This window comes from Notamacropus eugenii, chromosome 1, assembly GCF_028372415.1.
Source record: "Notamacropus eugenii isolate mMacEug1 chromosome 1, mMacEug1.pri_v2, whole genome shotgun sequence".
NCBI lineage: Eukaryota > Metazoa > Chordata > Mammalia > Diprotodontia > Macropodidae > Notamacropus > Notamacropus eugenii.
The window spans coordinates 165,531,455-165,547,073 of NC_092872.1; the positions used below are offsets into that span (position 1 = coordinate 165,531,455).

Sequence of the window (15,619 nt, forward strand, 5' to 3'; positions counted from 1 at the left end):
TTGTCCTTGTCACCATAATAAGTTTCTATGGTCAAATTCTTTTTGTTGTTGTTGTTTGCCCTTCTTTTTGTGAGGGGGGGTGCTTTTTCCATTATTCTAAATATGAGCTCTGCACCCAGAGTAGAAGAATGCTGTGTGAGGCTTCTTGTGCCACGAGCTGCAGGCCCTGGCTGTTTATCTGGTATTGTGTGGATGTTGTCCTGAGGCCCACAGGGGACTCTCATGTCTGGTGCTATGCTGAGCAGTTGGGGTTGGGTTGATAAACAAATGTAATGTCCAAGAAGGGATAAATAACATTAATAAATAGATCTATTTATTGCTGTAGGAAAGTATCTAGCAATGCATCACTGAGGTCAGTATTAAATAAGACTTTTTTAATGAATGGAAAGATTATAGAGTGTATCAAGGAAACATTTTGGATCTAAACTAGGGAGATTTTGCCAAACCTATGACAGATATAGAAATGTTTTACCTCTTACTTCACCTGTAGCTAAAGTTTCCAATTATCTTACAGACATATGGTGGTTTTACAATAGAAATTATTTGATGGATAATGGAAATAATGCAAATGGAAGAGAAATGTAGGCATGAAGGTGATTCACCTTGAGAACTACAATGCAATTTATGTGGAGAGAGAATTATTTGAATCACATTTTCAATAAAAAGGAGAAACAGCAGTACTAGGAGAGACTTGATAGAAAAAATGCCACTGATTTTGCTAAAGATTTGCAGGAAAACTTGGAAGCAGAAAAGGATCTCACAGTCAAGAGATGATATGTGGAAGAGATTTTCTAAACAATTCAAGAACTGCGTCCTTTCATTAGATAGAATGTCAGCTAAGTATTAACTGATGCTTCTTCAAATAAGAATAGATGACATCTCTATATAGCTATTAGTTTTTCAAAAGTGATTTACATACCTTAAATCATTTAACTCTCACAATCCTGCTAGTTAGGTATAAGAAGTATAATTATCTTCTTTATTACTTTTTACAAAATGTTTATTTATTTATTTTTAGTTTTGAACATTCATTTCCACAAAATTTTGAGTTCTGAAATCTCTCCCCTCCCCCTCACCCCATAACATCTTGCATTCTGATTACCCCTTCCCCCAATCTGCCCTCCCTTCTATCATACCCTTCCCTTCCCTTATCCCCATCTTCTCTCTTTTCTTGTAGGGCAAGATTGATTTCTATACCCCATTACCAGAATTTCTTATTTCCCAGTTGTTTGCAAAAATAATTCTCAACTTTCATTCCTGAAACTTTGAGTTCCCACTTATCTCCCTCCCCATGCATTCCCACTGAGGAGGCAAGCAATTCAATATAGGCTATGTATGTGTAGTTTTGCAAAAGACTTCCATAATAGCAATGTTGTGTAAGACTATATTTCCATCCATCCTGTCCTGTCCCCCATTTATTCTCTTCTCTCTTTTGACCTTGCCCCTCCCTAAGAGTGTTTATTTCTAATTACTCCCTCCTTCCATTTGCCCTCCCTTCTATCATCCCCCCCACCCCACTTGTCCCCTTCTCTCCTACTTTCCTGTAGTGTAAGATAGATTTTCATACCAAATTTAGTGAGCATGTTATTCCCTCCTTAAGCCAAATGTGAAGAGAGTAAGCTTCACTTTTTCCCTCTTACCTCCTCCCTTTTTTCCTCCATTGAAAAAGCTTTCTCTTGCCTCTTTTATGAGAGAAAATTTGCCCCATTCCATTTCTCCTTCTCCTCCCAATATATTCCTCTCTCACCCCTTAATTTTATTTTTTTTAGATATCATCCCTTCTTATTCAACTCACTCTGTGCTCTCTGTCTATGTGTGTGTGTGTGTGTGTGTGTGTGTGTGTGTATAATCCCTCCAATTACTAAAATATTGAGAAAAGTCTCAAGCGTTACAAATATTATCTTTCCAAATAGGAATGTAAACAGTTCAACTTTAGAAAGTCCCTTATGATTTCTCTTTCCTGTTTACCTTTTCATGCTTCTCTTGATTCTTGTGTTTGAAAATCAGATTTTCTATTCATCTCTAGTCTTTTCATCAAGAATGCTTGAAAGTATTCTATTTCATTGAATGACCATTTTTTCTTATGAAGTATTACTCAGTTTTGCTGAGTAGGTGATTCTTGGTTTTAATCCTAGTTTCTTTGACTTCTGGAATATCACATTCCAAGCCCTTTGATCCCTTAATGTAGAACCTACTAGATCTTGTGTTATCCTGATTGGATTTCCACAATACTTGAATTGTTTCCTTGACATGAGAACTCTGGAATTTGGCTACAATATTCCTAGGAGTTTCTCTTTTTGGATCTCTTTCAGGAGGTGATCAGGGGATTCTTGCAATATTTATTTTACCCTCTGGTTCTAGAATATCATGGCAGTTTTCCTTGATAATTTCATGAAAGATGATGTCTAGGCTCTTTTTTTGATCATGGCTTTTAGGTAGTCCCATAATTTTTAATTGTTTCTCCTGGATCTATTTTCCAGGTCAGTTGTTCTTCCAATGAGATATTTCATATTGTCTTCTACTTTTTTTCATTTTTTTTTGGTTTTGTTTTGTAATTTCTTGGTTTCTCATAAAGTCATTAACTTCCATCTGCTCCATTGTAATTTTTAAAGAACTATTTTCTTCAGTGAGCTTTTGAACCACCTTTTCCATTTGGCTAATTCTGCTTTTGAAAGCTTTCTTCTCCTCATTGGCTTTTTGAACCTCTTTTGCCAATTGAGTTAGCCTATTTTTAAAGGTGTTACTTTTTTTGGGGGGGTTGGGATTTTTAAAATTTTTTAAAATTTATTTTCAGTGTTCCACAATCACTACCATATAACCTAGATTTTTTCTTTCTCTTCCTCCCCTCCCTCCCCCACACTTTTCTGATCCTTCCCCAAGATGGCATACAATTTTATATAGGTTCTACACATACATTCCTATTAAATACATTTTGACCATAGGCATGTTACATAGAAGAATTAAAATGAATGGGAGAAATCATGTAACAAACCAAAACATAATACAAAAGATGATCTGCTATAATCTGCCATTGAATTCCATAGTTCTTTCTCTGGATGTGGAAAGCATTTTTCCATAAGAAACCACTGGGTATTTTGTAAGTCCTTGCATTGCAATGAAGTTCTAAGTCTACCAGAAAAAATCTTCTCACACTGTGGTTGTTGCTGCATATAAAGTTCTCTTGGTTCTGTTCCTTTTGCTCAGCATCAGTTCATATAAATCTTTCCAGGCCTCTCTGAAGTCTTCCTGTTCATCATTTATTATAACACAATAGTATTCCATTACATTCATATACCATAATTTATTCAGCCATTCCCCAATTGATGGGTATCCCCTTGATTTCCAGTTTTTGGCCACCACAAGGAGAGCTGCTATAAATATTTTTGTACATGTGGGACCCTTTGCCATTTTTATGATCTCTTGGGGATACAGTCCTAGAAGCAATATTGCCAGGTCCAAGGGTATGCACATTTTTGTAGCCCTTTGTGCACCAGCAATTAATTAGTGTTCCAACTCTCCCACATCTTCTCCAACATTTATCATCTTCCTTTTCTGTCATGTTAGCCAATCTGATAGGTGTGATGTAGTATCTCAGTGTTATTTTGATTTGCATCTCTCTAATCAATAGTGATTTAGAGCATTTTTTCATATGACTATAGGTATCTTTAATTTGTTCCTCTAAAAATTCCCTGTTCATATCCTTTCACCATTTATCAATTGGGGAACGTCTCGTATTCTTGTACATTTGACTCAGTTCTCTATATATTTTAGAAATGAGGCCTTTATCATAGACACTAGTTGCAAAAATTCTTCCCCAGTTTTCTGCTTCCCTCCTAATCTTTGTTGTATTAGATTTAGTTGTGCAAAAACTTTTCAGTTTAATGTGAACAAAATTACCCATTTTGCACTTCATGATGGTTTCTATCTCTTCTTTAGTCAAAAATTTTTCCCTTCTCCATAAATCTGATAAATACAGTATTCCTTACTCCACTAATTTGTTTATAGTATCACTCTTTATACCTAGTTCATGTACCCATTTGGACTTCATTCTTGTGTCCAGTGTCAGGCATTGGTTAAAGGTGTTATTTTCTTCAGCATTTTTTTGGGTCTCCTATAGCAAGCTGTTGACTCACTTTTCATGATTTTCTTGCATTGCTCTCATTTCTCTTCCCAATTTTTCCTCCATCTCTCTTATTTGATTTTCAAAATCCTTTTGAGCTCTTCCATGGCCTGAGATCATTGCATATTTATTTTGGAGGCCTGTGGTGGTGAGCATTGTTCTTCCTCATCCAAAGGGATGGAAGTAAATAACTGTTCACCAAGAAAGCAACCTTCTATAGTTGTATTTTTTTTTCTTTTTCAGACATTTTCCCAGCCAGGTACTTGACTTTTGAGTCCTTTGTTAAGAAGGGGGTATATTTTGGGGACTTGTAAGTTCTCAGTTCCTCCAAGGTGGCACAATCAAGGGAGAGGAGTTTATTCTTCTCCTGGTCTACATTCTAATCTGGGAGCTACCAAAGCTTTTCTGCCCAGGATCTTCAACTAGAATTCACTTTTCAGAGCCCTCAAATGCTCCACCATGCCAACCAGCACTCTTCCTCCCCTCTCCAGCTGCCACTCAGTGCTGAGCCCCAAATCAGCAGCTCAATTCCCCCAGGGACTTTAGGCTTCCAAAATGGATGCTTCTGCTGCTTTTGCCTCTGTTGCCCCTGCCACTGCTGCCAACCCTGTTGCCACCACAGCCTGGGGCTGCTCCCTTCTCACCCAGATGAACAAGCTTCCTCACTGACCTTTGAAGCTATCTTTGGTGTTTGTGGGTTGAGGGATCTGAGAACCTCTGCTGCTGCTGGGGATTCCACCCCCAAGACCTTTTCCAATCCTGTTCCTGCTGGTGCCCTGGCCAAGAATGGGTTGTGCTCTGCTCTGTGCCCTGTGTAATAGACCTTTCTTGTCAGCCTTCCAGGCTGCCTGGTGCTGGAAATCTCTTTCACTCTGTCATTTTGTGGCTTCTGCTGCTCTAGAATTTATTTAGAGTCATTTTTACAGGTATTTTATGTATTGTGGGGGAAAAGCTAGGGAATGTGCTCTTTCTACTCCACCATATTGGCTCTGCCCCATCCTAGACTTTCTGAATTTAGCTATGTGGTCCTGAGAGAGGAGAGCCACCATCTGTCAACAGAAACATAATTCAAGTCCTTATATCTCACCAAGAACTCCCAGTAGATGCTTTCAACTAGAATAATCTTTGATTAGACTGTCACCTCCATAGTAAAATAACTCATTGAAGTAGGACTTTAGTGGTGGCATAAGTTGATATTCAGCAAGAGGGTATGTAGGGGTGACAGGGAGGTAATTGAAATGAAGCACCAGGAAAGATTCTATAGCTAGATATCTTTGTCTGTAAACATTTATGCATATATTTTTATAACTGTGCATACACACAGATGTCTCTCAGGAAATGTGGTAGAAGCTTCTCAACTTGCTGTGCTTAAAAACAGCATGAGCTGTACATTCAGGGAGGGGATTATTATAGGAAACTTCTGGCATTGATCCATGAAGGCTGGATTGGAGTACCTGTCTAATTCTTTCCATTTCTAATTTTTTCATTCTTATAAAGTGGTAGATGCAGCAAAAAAGTAAGTTCCCATGTATGAAGTGAATCATGTTATCTCATCCTACAGCTACTTGCTGGTAATGTTTGTGAAAATTTCAAATAAAATAGTAGTTTTCACTCATGCCCTTAGAGTAGAAGACAAATAGCTTTCCAGACACAATGTGTGTGTGTGTGTGTGTGTGTGTGTGTGTGTGTGTGTGTGTGTGTGTGTGTGTGTAAGAGAGGGAGAAAGAGAGAGAGAGAGAAAGAGAGATAGCTAAATGGATACTATAGATGAGGAAACTAAATGGATAGATTCAAAACAATTTGTAAAATTCAAATAAATTTGAAAATTACTTGGAAAATATTGTTCTAATTTTCCTACTGAAACAAAATAGGCAATTACTATTGATATAAGGAAATTGTAGTTTTTTGTGGCAGCGGGTAATAAAATAATGGACTTGTGACTTTGTATTCTCTCAACACTGGTAGTATGCCTCTTTCTGTAGTGATGTCACAAAAAGGGATTCTGAGTTCCATTGGGCTTCTCCATGTGTAGAGAATTAGTCTATGGTTTCCTAGGACAAACAGATTTAATTTCTTCCTTGTTATCATTCTCCCTGATTCTTGGGGCTCTTGCAGTGTTTTCTGGAGCAAATTTGTGAACCTTCTCACCAGCAACAGCTTGTCATGAATATCTTTTCAATCATGTGTGAATTGTTTACATTCCTCCCTCATTAGAGGCAGAGTTAACTTAAGACCACTGAATGTAAATGCGAATACTCATAAATGTGAGAAGCAAAAGGCAAGTGACAAGAAAGAGGACAATTTGCTACCATTGTGGCTGTAGAAAAGGTGAGAGCTGGGAAATATGAATTTAAAAAAGATTTTTAAAAATTAATTACTTTTTAAAATAGAGCAAAAAAAAAAAACTAGGAAAGAGCAAACTAGAAAGGGGTTAGAAGTTAATTAGAATTATAGATGTAGAGGAGGAAGGGATCTCAGTGGGCATCTAGTCCATATCCTTTATTTTAAGAATTAAGAAACTGAAATGTAGAGAGATTAAAGTGACTGGCAAAGGTCATACAGTTAATAAGTGGCAAAGCTGGAACTTGATTCCAGGTCATCTGACTCCAAATACATTGCACTTTCAATTGCAAAGAGAACATCCCAGTGGACAAACTGAGTTGCTTTTATATCTTCAGTACATACAATAGTGAACAAAATCCTGTTGTTAAAGACAATATTCGAAATTAATAAAGATGGGAGAATATTAGAGAAGGATTCAGGTGCATAGAATTTAGAAAGCTGTATGTTCAAGAGATCAGGGGTCTGTCTGGAAAAGCCAGTTCAAGTAGAAAGTGTGGGGTTGTATTTGAAGAACCCACTTAAATAAAGAGTTTTACTTCCTCAGTGACTCAGGGGGAGGATTGAGAGGGATGTTTTCTGGATTGGAGGAAGAATTCCAAGGAGCTAAAAAAAGGGAGGACAATTCTCGTGGTGGACAAAGTTTATGTTGTGCCTTTGGTCTTTTTCTTAATGCAGCTCACTAAGGCATGAAGTACCTTCACTTGCTCCCCAAATCATTTCCTACTGAAATCTTATCAATATTTCAAGAGTCAACTCCATTAAGAAGCTTTCACTTCAGCAGATAGCACAACTTTGTAAGAATTCCTCTTTTGACAAAATGGTGAGAGGCTATTCATCCCTCTGCATTCTGCATTCCTTCCTTTTTCTCACACAGCTTTTGATTTCACTAAGTCTCACTGGCTATTTGTCTCTTCTGCTTTCTAAAAGCCTTTCAGTTTGTTTGGTGTGTGATGAATGGGGAAAAAAAATTAATGTTTTGTGACAGAACATTTCTGCAGTAAAGGAGTGATAAATATCAAATCAAGTGAAGACCAGAAATTTAATTTTCCCTATCAGGGCCAATCTGTGCTTCGTTTTATCCTGACAAAAATTGATATTTTATCCCTGTGATAATGGAAGACTCTGATTGCTCTGCCTTTTCATAATTTTCAAAAACCCTCATTCTTCCCCCAGAGAACCTCAAATCAAAGGGGGCAATGACTATGCACATCATAAAATTAAAAAAAAAAATAAGTCACCTTATTCTTTCAGCTTGGCTCCCTGTGCTTGGCAGGATGAAATTTCTTAGGGTCTGCTTGGGTACCTGATTTAATTCAAAGCTTTCCCATTTTATCTTTTTCATTTCTCCTCCAGAAAATTAGTATCTGCATGGAGGACATAGGAACAAATCCTTATCTAGTCTTTTTTGCTTGTGGAATGGTAGAGAGGTGGTCAATTAATGATGGCTCACCAGGAGCTACTTTGGGCTAGTTAGAAGTTGAATGCAGCAATAAGCACTAGAGGTTAGTTTAGATTGTTCCTGTATTCACTTGTATTCATTTTTCTCTTACAAATCACACAGACTTTCTGTTAGATCCTGAATTTGTTTCATTAAAGAACATTTATGGTTGTATTTCATCTTTTTCTTTCTAAGTGTAGATTGTCAGCTTTGGAATTTTGAAAATTTTAGTGCTGTATATAGATCCTGGAATAATCTTCACCATGGGACTTTTAACTTGTATCATTTGAAGGTTCACATCTGGACTCCCTGTAATATGCCTTAAAAGTTTTTTATTTTTAGCCTTGGATGACCATTATACTCCCACAAGCTATTTTTCTACTTTCTCTTCTCTTTCATTGATAAGCTACTAGAAAAAATAATGTCTTCATGCTTCAACCCCTGGAAACCCTGCTCTACAACTTTATAGAAACTGCTCTTCATATTTTGCTACCAATAAATTCAAATCCAGTTGGAATATTCCTTATCTTCTTGACATCTTTGCAGTGTTTGACATTATTGGAATGGAAAGATGACTGCCTCTGGAATCAGCACCAGAGTTTAAATCCAGCCTCTGATGTTTACTACTTGTATAAGCTTGGCAAATCACTTAATCTGAGTCTCCATTTCTTCATGTATAAGAGATCCCGTTCATTTCAAAAGAGCCCTAGGATTTTCCTGGATGCTTTCATTTACCTGGATTAGAGACACTTCATTAACTCGTTTCTCCTATCTCTCTAATTGTCCCTTCTATTTTCTTTGTTTTATTTTTGTTGACCACTCAGTGTGTGTATTTTCCAAGGCTCTATCTCCCTTGGTGATTGCACTCACTCCCATTGCTTCACCTACCACTTTCATATAGATAATTGCAAAATGAATCTTTAGTCAAAACTTCTATTTTCTGAACTTTAGTCCTTCATTTCCACCTTCCTAAACAATATTGGCATATAAAAGTCAATGTGTCCCCAAACAAATTGACTATCTTCCTTTCTAAAGTGAGTCTTCTTTATGATAACTAGTGCTACAAGAAACTGCAGGTATTCCATGTCTGAAACATTGACACTACCTTTAAATCTTTCATACCCATCACCTTCTTTTTTGTTTGTTATGTATTTATTATTCGTTTTTAGCATTCTTTTTTTAAACTTTGAATTTCTGAATTCTATCCCTCCCCCTCTCCATTACTTCCATTGAGAAGGCAAGAAATGTGATATCAATTGCTCATGTGAAATATGCTTCCATATTAGCCATTTTGCAAAAAGAAAGAAAAATAAAGAAAAAATTATGCTTCTACCTATATTCTGACTCCATCTCTTTTTTCTTTGGAGGTGTATGATATTTTTTCATCAAAAATCTCTCAGAATTGCCTTGGATCATTTTATTGATCAGAATAGCTAAATCATTCACTGTTGATCTTTGTACAATATTATTGTTACTGTGCAGTTCTGCTCACTTCACTTTGCATCAGTTCTTATAGGTCTTCTCAGATTTTTCTGATATTATCCTGCTTACCATTTCTTATGACATAATAGTATGCCATTGCAATTTTTAATTGATAGGCATTCCCTTAAATTCCAGTTCTTTGCTATCAAAAAACAGCTGCTATAAATATTTTTGTACACATAGGTCATAGGTCATATCCTCTTTCTTTGATCTCTTTGGGATATATACATCATAGAGATATTGGTGGGTATGCACCATTTTGTGGCCCATTGGGGATAGTTTCAAATTGCTCTCCAAAATGGATTAGTTCACAATTCCATAAACAGTGTACTAGTGTCCCTGTTTTTCCACATCCCCTCCGACATTTGTCATTTTCTTTTTCTCTCATATTAGCCAATCTGATAGGTATGAGGTGGTGCCTCAGAGTTATTTAATTAGTATTTCTCTAGTCAGTAGTGATTTAGATCATTTTTCATGTCACTAGATAGCTTTAATTTCTTCTTCTGAAGACTGCTTGTTCATATCCTTTGACCTTTTGCCAACTGGGGAATGATTCTTACTCTTGCAAATTTGACTCAGCTCTTTATATATATTTGAGAAGTAAAGCCTTTTCAGGGAAATTTGCTATAATAACCCCCACCCCCCTCAAACTACAGTTTGTTTCATTCCTTCTAATCTTCACTGCATTGGTTTTATTTGTGTAAAGAACCCTTTTAATTTCATGTAATCACAATTATCCATTTTGTTTCCCATAATGGTCTCTATGTTTTTTTGGCGATATATTCTTCTCTTATCTGTATATCAGACAGGTAAAATTTTCCATGATGTTCTAAATTGTTTATGATGTCATCCTTTATGTCTAAAGCAAGTACCCATTTTGACCTTATCTTGGCAAACAGTGTAAGATGTTAGTCTATACCTAATTTCTGCCAAGTGATTTCCATTTTTTCAGCAATTTTTGTCAAATAGTGAATTATTGTCCCCAAATCTTGGATTACTGGGTTCATCAAATACTAAATTACTGTGGTCATTTACTATTATGTATTGTGTACCTAATTGATTCCACTGATCCAGCATTCTGTTTCTTGGTCAGTATCGGATCATGATTACCTCTTTGTAAAATAGTTTGAAATCTGGTACTGCTAGGCCACCTTACTTTACGTTATTTTTCATTGATTCCCTTGATAATCTTGTTCTTTTGTTCTTCCAAATGAATTTTGTTGTTATTTTGTCTAGCTTTATAAAGTAAATCTTTGGAAGATTGACTGGTTTGGCACTGAATGAGTAAATTAATTTAGGGAGAATTATCATTTTTAGTATATTGGCTCAGTCTGCCCATGAGCAATTCATATTTCTCTAAATGTTTAGATCTGTCTTTATTTGTGTGAAAAGTATTTTGCCAATGTGCTTATATAATTCCCAGGTTTATCTTGGCAGGTATGCTCCCAAGTATTTTATATTGTCTGCAATTATTTTAAATGGAATTTTTCTTTTTATCTCATCCTGCTGGACATTGTCAATGATATATAGAAATGCTAATGATTTACATGGGTTTATTTTATATTGTGCAACTTTGCTAAAGTTGTTAATTATTTCATCTAACTTTTTGGTTGGTTCTCCAGGGTTCCTTCAGTATAGCATCATGTTATCTGTAAAGAAAGACAATTTTGTTTTCTCATTGCATATTCTAATTCTTTCAATTTCTTTTTATTGTATTATTGCCATTACTAGCATTTCTTGTACAGTATTGAATAATAGTGGAAGTAATGAGCAACCTTGCTTCACTCCTGATCTTATTGTGAAGTCTTCTAGCTCATCTCTATTATTGATAATGCTTGTTGATGGTTTTAGATAGGTAATACTTATGATTTTAAGGAAAACTAGATTTATTTCTTTGTTTTCAAATGTTTTGAATAGGAATGAGCATTGTATTTTGTCAAAAGCTTATTCTATTGAGATAATCATATGATTTTGGTTGTCTTTGTTATTGACGTTATTTTGTTATTGATGTTATTATGCTGATGGTTTTTCTAACACTGAACCAAACCCTGAACTCCTGGTATAAATCCCACTTGGCCATAGTGTGTGATCTTTGTGATATTTTGCTATAATATCCTTGCTAGTATTTTATTTAAAAAAATCTTGGACCAGTACTCATTAGGAAAATTGTACTATAGTTTTCTTTCTCTGTTTTTGCTCTCCCTGGTATAGGTATCAGAGCCATATTTGTGTAATGAAAGTAATTTGGCAGGATTCCTTCTTTGCCTTTTTTTCTAAGTAGTTTATATAGTGTTGGAATTAACTGTTCTTTAAATGTTTAGTAGCATTCAGTTATGAATCCATCTGGTCTTGGAGATTTTTCCTTGGGAGCTCATTTATGACATACTCAATTTCTTTTTCTAAGATAGGATTCTTTGAGTATTATATTCCTCTTTCACTAATCTGGGGAATTCATATTTCCATAAATAGTCCTAAAATATTTTTCTATTTCACTTAGATTGTCAGATTTATTGCCACATAATTGGGTAAAATAGGTCCTAGTAAATGCTTTCATTTCATCGTCATTGGTGGTGCCTTCACCTTTTTCATTTTTGATACTGGTAATTTGGTTTTCTTCTTAAAAGGTCAAAATAGTCAATGACTTATCTATTTTATTGTTTTATTTCATCAAAATCATCTGCTAGTCTTATTTATTAGTTCAATTTTTAAACTTTCAATTTTTAATAACTTCTTTGTTTTTAGGACTTCCAATCTGTTATTTAATTGGAGATTTTACATTTGTTCTTTTTCAATTTTTTTAATTGCATGACTAATTCATTTATTTGATTTTTCTCTGCTTTACTGATGTAAGAATTTAAAGATACAAAATTTCCTCAATAAAGTTCTTTGGTTGCATCCTCAAAATTTTGGTATTTTTTAAATTGTCATTCTCTTTAATAAAATTATCAATGTTTTTCTATGATATGTTCTTTGACTCATCCTTTTGGATTAGATCATTTACTTTTCATTTAATTTTTAATCCATGTTTCTGCAGATTGTTAATGAGTGTAATTTTTATTGCATTACAATCAGAAAAGAATAATTTAATATTTCTGTTTTGCACATTTGTTTGTGAGGTTCTTATGCCTCAGTATATGTCAGTTTTGGTGAAGATGTCATGTGCATCTGAGAAAAATAGTATAGTCCATTCTATTTCCATTTAATTTTCTCTAGAGTTCTATATTATCTAATTTTTCTAAAATTCTATTTATCACCTTAACTTATTTATGTTATGGTTGTATTTATCTAGTTCTGAGAGGGAAAAATTGGGGTCTTCATTTATGTGGCTTTCTTGTTTATTTTAACCTATAACTCATTTAATTTTTAGTTTGGATGCTATGCCATTGGGGCATGCACATTTTTAGTATTAATATTATTTCACTACCTATGGTACCTTTTAGTAAAATGCAGCTTTCCTGCTTATACATTTGAATTACATCTATTTTTGCATTGTCTTTGTCTGAGATCATAATTGCTACCCCTGCCTTATTTTATACTTCAGCTGAAACATAATGTATTTTGCTTAAGTCCTTATTTTTATTCTCTGTGTGTATCTTTGTTTCAAATGTGTTTCTTGTGAACAATATATTATTGGATTCTTGTTTCTTATCCATTTTACTATCACTCATTTTATGGATGAGTTCATCCTATTCGTATTCACAGTTATGATCATTGTGTATTCCCTTTTATCCTATTTTCTCATTTATCTTCTCCATCTCTGTCTCTGCATCTCTCTCTCTCTCTCTTTTTCCTCACTTCCCAAGACAGTTTTGATTTTGACCACTTCCTTATTTAACCCACTCTCCTTTCCATTAACCTCCCACCATACTTCCTCTCTTATCCTCTCCACCTCTTACTGAGTAGAAAAATTGCTACGTACAATTGAATGTGTTTGTTATTCCCCTTTTGAACCAATTCTGGTGAGAATGAGTTTCAAGGTTTTTTCTGCTACCATCTCCACTTCCATCTCCCCTTGCACTATAAAAGCTCTTCCTTGTGCACCTCTTTTATGTGAATTTTTCTTGTACTTCTACTTTCACCTTCTCCCAGTCTTCTATCTCACACTTTAATTTGAACTAATATCATTTTCAACTCACACCTGTGCCCTCTGTCTATGTATACTCCTTCTAATAGCCTTAATAATGATAAAGTTCCTAGAAGCCACAAGTATTATTTCCTCAAATAGGAATGTAAGCAATTTAACCTTATTGTGTCCCTTAGGATTTCTCTTTTATCTTTATCTTTTAATGCTTCTCTTGAAACTTCTATTTGAAAGTCAAATTTTCTATTCAGCTTTATTTTTTCATCAGGAATGCTTGAAATCCTTTATTTCATTAAATATACATTTTCCCCCTTAAATGTTGTACTCAATTTTTCTGAGTAAGTTATTATTCATCATATTCCTTGCTTCTTTGTCTTTTCAAATATCATATTAGATGCCCTCCACTCTTTCAGTGTGGAAGCTGCTAAATCTTATGTGCTCTTGACTTTGGTTCCATTATATTTGAATTGTTTTTTTTCTTGCCTTCTGACCTGAGAACTCTGGAATTTAGCTAGGAGTTTTTACTTTGGGATTTCTTTCAGGAGGTGATTGGTAGATTCTTTCAATTTCTATTTTACCCTCTGATCCTAGGATATTAGGGCAATTTTCCTTAATAATTTCTTGAAATATGATGTCTAGAAGATGGCAGAGTAAGTAGCAAATAACTGTAACTCTCCCATATTTACCTCCAAACAACCATAAAATAGCTCTGCCAAAATAAATCCTGAAATAGTAGAACCAGTAAAAAGGTGGAGTGAAACAATCCTTGAGGTCAAGAAACTTAGAAGATTGGGAGGAAAGTCTGTCTTGGGCAAAAGGGGAATGCAGTCCAGGACAGGAAGTATCCCACTAAGATAGAAACAAGCCCCACCTCAGCAAACTAAAGGAACATCCCGAGCCTTTGTGGTGGAGCAGGCTAACATCAGCACCAGGACTCCCCCCCCCCCCCCCGCCATGTACCTCGCATAGTCAGAAGAATGGGCAAACTCTAGCTCTGAGAATGGCCACAGGTTTTAGTAGAGCCCCAGACAAACAGGTAACCTCTGGTGTCTAGAAAGCCAAGTGCCTCACTGTAGTCCCAGAGAAATGCAGATGCACCCTACTGGCCTTAACACATGCCATATACCAGCATTAGGACCCTGACTCAGTACCAGGTAAGCTGGCAGACCTGTACAGCCTCCAGCAGCAGCAGCCACTCCCAACCCCACACCCTCAGCATAGTCCCAGATATGGGAGTCCCCTGGGGCCTCAGGGCAATACCTCAGCAACACCAGGTAAGTAGCCAGGGCCTGTAGCCACTAGCACAAGAAGCCTGAGATAGCAGTGCCTCCTTAACCCCAGCAGTAGGGCTCAAATTTAAAATGAAGGGAAAAGGCCAAAAAAGATGAGCAAAAAACCCAGAAAACAAAAAAGGAATCTGACCATAAGAAGTTATTATGGTGACAGTGAAGACCAAGACATAAATTCAGAAGAAGACAACAATGTCAAAACACCTATAGGCAGAACCCCAAAGACAAATGGGAAGTGGTCTCAGTTATAGAAAGAGCTCATGGAAGAGCTCAAAAAGGAGGTTAAAAATCATATAAAAGAGATAGAAGAAAAGTTAGGAAAAGAAGTGAGAGTGATGTGAGAGAATTATGAAAAAGACTCAACAGCTTGGAAAAAGAAAACTGTTTAAAAGTAGAATTGGTCAAATAAAAAAGGAGATACAAAAATCCACTGAATAAAACAGCTTCTTAAAAAGTTCAATTGGTCAAATGAAAAAGGAAGTACCAAAGCTGAGAAAAACTCCTTAGAAGTTAGAATTGGGCAAGTGGAACCTAATGAGTATATGAGACATCAAGAATCAATCAAACAAATTCAAAAGAATGAAAAAAATAGAAAAAATGTAAAATACCTCATGCGAAAAACAACTAATTTGGAAAATAGATCAAGGAGAGACAATGTCAGAATCATTGGACTACCTGAAAGCCATAATCAAAAGGAGGACTTGGACAGCATCTTTCTAGAAAATTATCAAGGAAAATTTATCTGATATCCTGCAACTAGAGGTCAAAATAGGCATTGAAAAAATCCACCAATTGTCACAGGAAAGAGATCCCCAAATAAAAACTCCAAGGTACATTATGGCCAAATTACAGAACTTTCAGGTCAA

At 35.6% G+C, this 15,619-nt stretch overlaps 1 protein-coding gene across 1 annotated transcript in view; it reads left to right on the plus strand.

Annotated features, from left to right (window-relative positions):
• Positions 1-6,161: 6,161 nt before the first annotated feature.
• Positions 6,162-15,619, plus strand: part of LOC140509799 (cytosolic carboxypeptidase 4-like) — a 270,487-nt gene continuing 261,029 nt past the window's right edge. Inside the window, exon 1 of the mRNA XM_072617744.1 lies at positions 6,162-6,448. Within this exon, the coding sequence (XP_072473845.1) occupies positions 6,367-6,448 (82 nt within the window). The 5' untranslated portion in view covers positions 6,162-6,366. The remainder of the gene's footprint in view (positions 6,449-15,619) is intronic.